General features: G+C 46.2%; 1 protein-coding gene across 1 annotated transcript; it reads right to left on the bottom strand.

Annotated features, from left to right (window-relative positions):
• Window positions 1–577: 577 nt before the first annotated feature.
• On the bottom strand, window positions 578–2713 carry LOC147883006 (uncharacterized). Its single transcript, XM_087399234.1, has 2 exons — window positions 1261–2713; window positions 578–1119 (listed from the first exon to the last, which is right to left on the bottom strand). Exons 1-2 carry the CDS (start codon window positions 2711–2713, stop codon window positions 578–580), a joined length of 1995 nt encoding a protein of 664 aa, XP_087255360.1.
• Window positions 2714–4020: the final 1307 nt, after the last annotated feature.

Raw genomic sequence — 4020 nt, 5'->3', positions numbered from 1 at the left:
ATGTCAATTTTAGGTTAGGCATGGTGTTATCCTTGGTCATGTGGTGTTTAGAAATGGAATTTCCATGGACTTTAACAAGATTAAGTTGATCTTGGAATTACCCCCACCAACGAATTTCAAGAGTGTTCCACGGTTCACTGGACACACTGGGTATTATAGGAGATTCATCTATATGTACGCAGAGTTAGCTCGTTCATTGTACATGTCACTAATTGCTTTTGAATGGACATATGAATGCCAAAAGGCATACGATGCCTTGAAATGAGCTCTAGCATCAGCACCAATCTTATGTGCATCAAATTGGGATTTAATATTTCATGTTCATATTTGAACTTTACAATACGGTGCGTGCTAGCTCTGCCTGGTGAACAAAAGCTTGATCATCCCATCTACTTTGTGAGTCACCAGCTGAAAGAAGTAGATAGGAACTATACCAACACACGCTAATACACACCACATACCCATGTTACCACAAGGTGATATCTCCCTTCCAAATATTCGCCACCCACGTGTCAAGAAAAAACAAACCTTTGCCCAAAAGTAGAGAAAGGTTGCAGACTATTCAATATCGAGAAACTCAAGTGCATACAACATCCCAAAACTCTCGCATTGAATCATGGTTTCCCATTCCAGCTACGGAACAAGAGAAGGAAGTGGTTTCATCGAAGATTTGAAAGGCGAGGTCGACTGGGAAGAAGTAAAGGCCCACTTTGTGGAGGTCTTCAGAATATATGGATGCTCGTCTATCTTGTATGCAAGCCATGGCAACCTTGCACGATTGTCTTTCGAAGACGCAATCCCCAAGAAGGATCCACCAAGTGATGAATTCTAGGTCTCTTCCCCGATTGGACTCGAAACTGGAAGCTGGAAATCGAGAGTAGCCCTTTGCCGACAAGAAGGTGCCGTAAGAGAGTTTACTGCGGGACCCAACTACGCCATTTGTAAACACCAAGTTCACAATCCGACGGATCTTTGCTTGAATGCCGCAAGTAAAGGAGAAGTGAATGGAGTAATCTTCTGAAGCATCGATGCGACAAGAAGAACCGACAATGCATGCTGTTAAATTTATCCGATCGGCGCCTAGATTCACAACCTTCAAGTTCGTGCTGAAGATTAGACCTATTACATCATATAACATATATATGCCTCAGTTCATAATCATGGGCAATATAGATGAATGGCACAAATTGACATCACCCTTGACCCTTCCACCCTTCAAATTTGAGACTTCAGATCTATAAAAGTGCGAGATGAGTCTACCTGGAAATGTTTCCCAGCGTTGTCTGTGAAGGAACACCAAATCCTCGCGGTGATGTGGGAGGAGGCGGGGAGCCCATGACATGCCCGGCCTGTCGTGACCAAAGAAGCTCATGGCACACATTTGAGCGAGAAGCAAGTCAGGATTCTGCTGGCAGATCTCCAAAATCTGGAGGTGCAGGCAGCCCTCGATGATCCGGAGAGCAGGCTGCGCATGATCTAGCAACCCAAGAATGGAGAGCATCCGGTCTTCTTCGTGAGCATCCTGGCAGTAGCGCGCAGCAACCATGAGCGCGGCAACCATGGGACTGCGAGTGTCGGGGTCCCTGAGTTGGTCCAGCAAGAGCTGTTGACTCTTGAGGTCTTGCACGAGCAGAGGCAACTCGTCGAAACTTGGCTTGCGGTCATACTCGAAGCGAGTCGTGCCGGGAATGTATGTTGCTGCTAGTCCCAAAAAAGCAGCCAAAATCCGATAGATTTCTCCATCAATGAAGATAATGTACTTCATCATCCCATGTCTCAGCATATATTGTTCAGGTATTTCATCTAGACGTAGTTCCTCTGGACCTAGTTCCCGCAAATCGAGCAGTGTTCTTCTGATGCGAAGGCTGGAGCTGCAACGGAAACAGCTCTTGGCGAAAGTATACCTGGGGTTCTCAATGTGGTACTCGTCTACTGATTCCAGTCTGAAGTGGCGGAAGGAAGCATCGAATCTAGCGACATCGAACTCAGGGGACAGTGCATCAACGGAGTCAAGGTCGATTTTAGAGCAAGATTTGCAGTTTCCACCGGCGAAGCGGATGAAGAAATCGACGCTGTGGCTTTCTGCGGCAGAGAGCGAGAAGAGGAAGGTGAGCTGGCTGGGCAGCGCGCACTCCTGCAGCGTCCAACAGCGGCTGAACCAGCGGGGAAGCTTAGGGTCATCAAAGCGCGTGTGGCCGAGACGATCCTCAGAAGCGCCCCAGAAATTGACGTCTTGGCCGATGCCATGCGGGAACACGAAACAGCCTTTGCTTTTAGCGTAGATATCTCTCATTCGCGGAATGTCCCTCTGCTTCTCCTCTTGGCTCGACTGGTCGATGCACACCGAATCATACCATGCATACTCCATGCCCTCCTCCTTCAGCAGCAGCCGGAACCACAGCTTGAGCTGCCGGTAGAATGCATTCTCAGCAAAATCTGCGTGCTTGAAAGCCTCGTTGTATCTGCGGCTGCTACCTCCCCCGGTTGATCGGGCAACCTCCTTTCCGACTTTCAGTGAGAAGTCGCGAGCGTCCTCCATCCAGGTGTGGGAGATAGCATGGAAATTCCAGCTGTGAACCGGCTCCTTGAAGCAGATACTGCAGCATTCGTCATCCACAGTTGCCGCAACGTCGATTAAGCGGATCGGGTAATATTGATCTGCTGCAAGCGCTATCTTCGAAGTAGCTACTACGTCGCTGCCGGATGCACCCATTGTGGTCAAGCTTGCAGATCATCTGTTGTAAAAGGGACGAGACGGCCTGCTTGCACAAGCCGTAAGCTGGAGTCTGGAGCCTGGAGATTGGAATCTTGAAGAATGGAAGAGCCACGCTTGCGCTGACTATGTATTCATTTTCTAATTTCTAGATACCATAGAGTTTCAATTTTTTATCCTTAGGTAAGTTTTATCTCAACCTCCGGACAGCCCCCGCGTGCTATTTTCAGCCATGCAGGCTCTCATGTTCACACGCTCAATATTTTGGCGCAATTGCCAAGTCCCCTACGCTTCGGAACCCATCATGGGTTGCAAAACCCGGTGATTATCCCCTGCTTTGCACAAGGATTGAAAGAAGAAAGTCTCAAGCATTTCCACTACTTATTCATCACCGATCAACACACTCATAAATGTCACATCTTCAACTGAATTGCTTATCACTTGATAAACACTCATAAATTTAACGTCTCCAGCTCAATTGCTCAATGTATAAACTCGAATTTAATCTAATAAGATTTACTTGCTTGACTTGTAGCATGTAGTGACAAAATTGTCTCCGTAGGCTATTAAATTGTTAGATATGCAAACGCATGATGTAGGCTATTAAGCATAAAGAGGAGTGTAGTTCTAAAGAAGCAAAACTATTGAAGGAGGAGCCCCTTGCTTGGAAAATCATCCTAGTGTTAAAAGATGTCTTGAAACACAAATTAATGCTCGCCCAAAAGCATACTCATAGATAGAATCACAAGAGATTATCTTTTGTGGGCCAAACACATGAAGAGATTGTAACAAAAGTAGTAAATTGCATTGTAATTGTTCCAATCTCCTCCATACTATTACAATGAACCTCGACCCTCTTCGTGTTTCAGCTTTCCACTTCGTCGTGTTTATGATGCCATACATAAGGCATAAATCCCCTTTGTTGAGGTCCTTATTTTTCAGGTTTCAGTCAAACCACATCTTTCATCGCAGTTTTTCCACCTTCATTCCATAGGCTGCGCTGAGTCGAGTCTCCTCGAGTTGCTCTAGATCCACTAACCTTTCTATTAAGGATTCCTCAGTTAACATTTCTCGAACTGCCATCCTTAGACTTGGAACCAAATATTCCATTGGCATGACTACCTCTAGCCCAAATGCAAGACTAAAGGGTGTACAATGCGTTGCCACCTTGTACGCAATTCGGTAAGCCCATAAAGCTGCTGTGAGCTTATGCTCCCAGTCCCCACGACTGGCTTCCACTGTTTTGGTCAAGATTCGATATAGCATCTTATTCATGCTCTTAGCCTAACGGTTGGCTTATGGATAAT

Source organism: Dipteris shenzhenensis, chromosome 28 (genome assembly GCF_047967505.1).
Source record: "Dipteris shenzhenensis isolate YYH24624 ecotype China chromosome 28, Dip_SZ_1.0, whole genome shotgun sequence".
Lineage (NCBI taxonomy): Eukaryota > Viridiplantae > Streptophyta > Polypodiopsida > Gleicheniales > Dipteridaceae > Dipteris > Dipteris shenzhenensis.
This window is presented reverse-complemented; position numbering and strand designations above follow the sequence as displayed.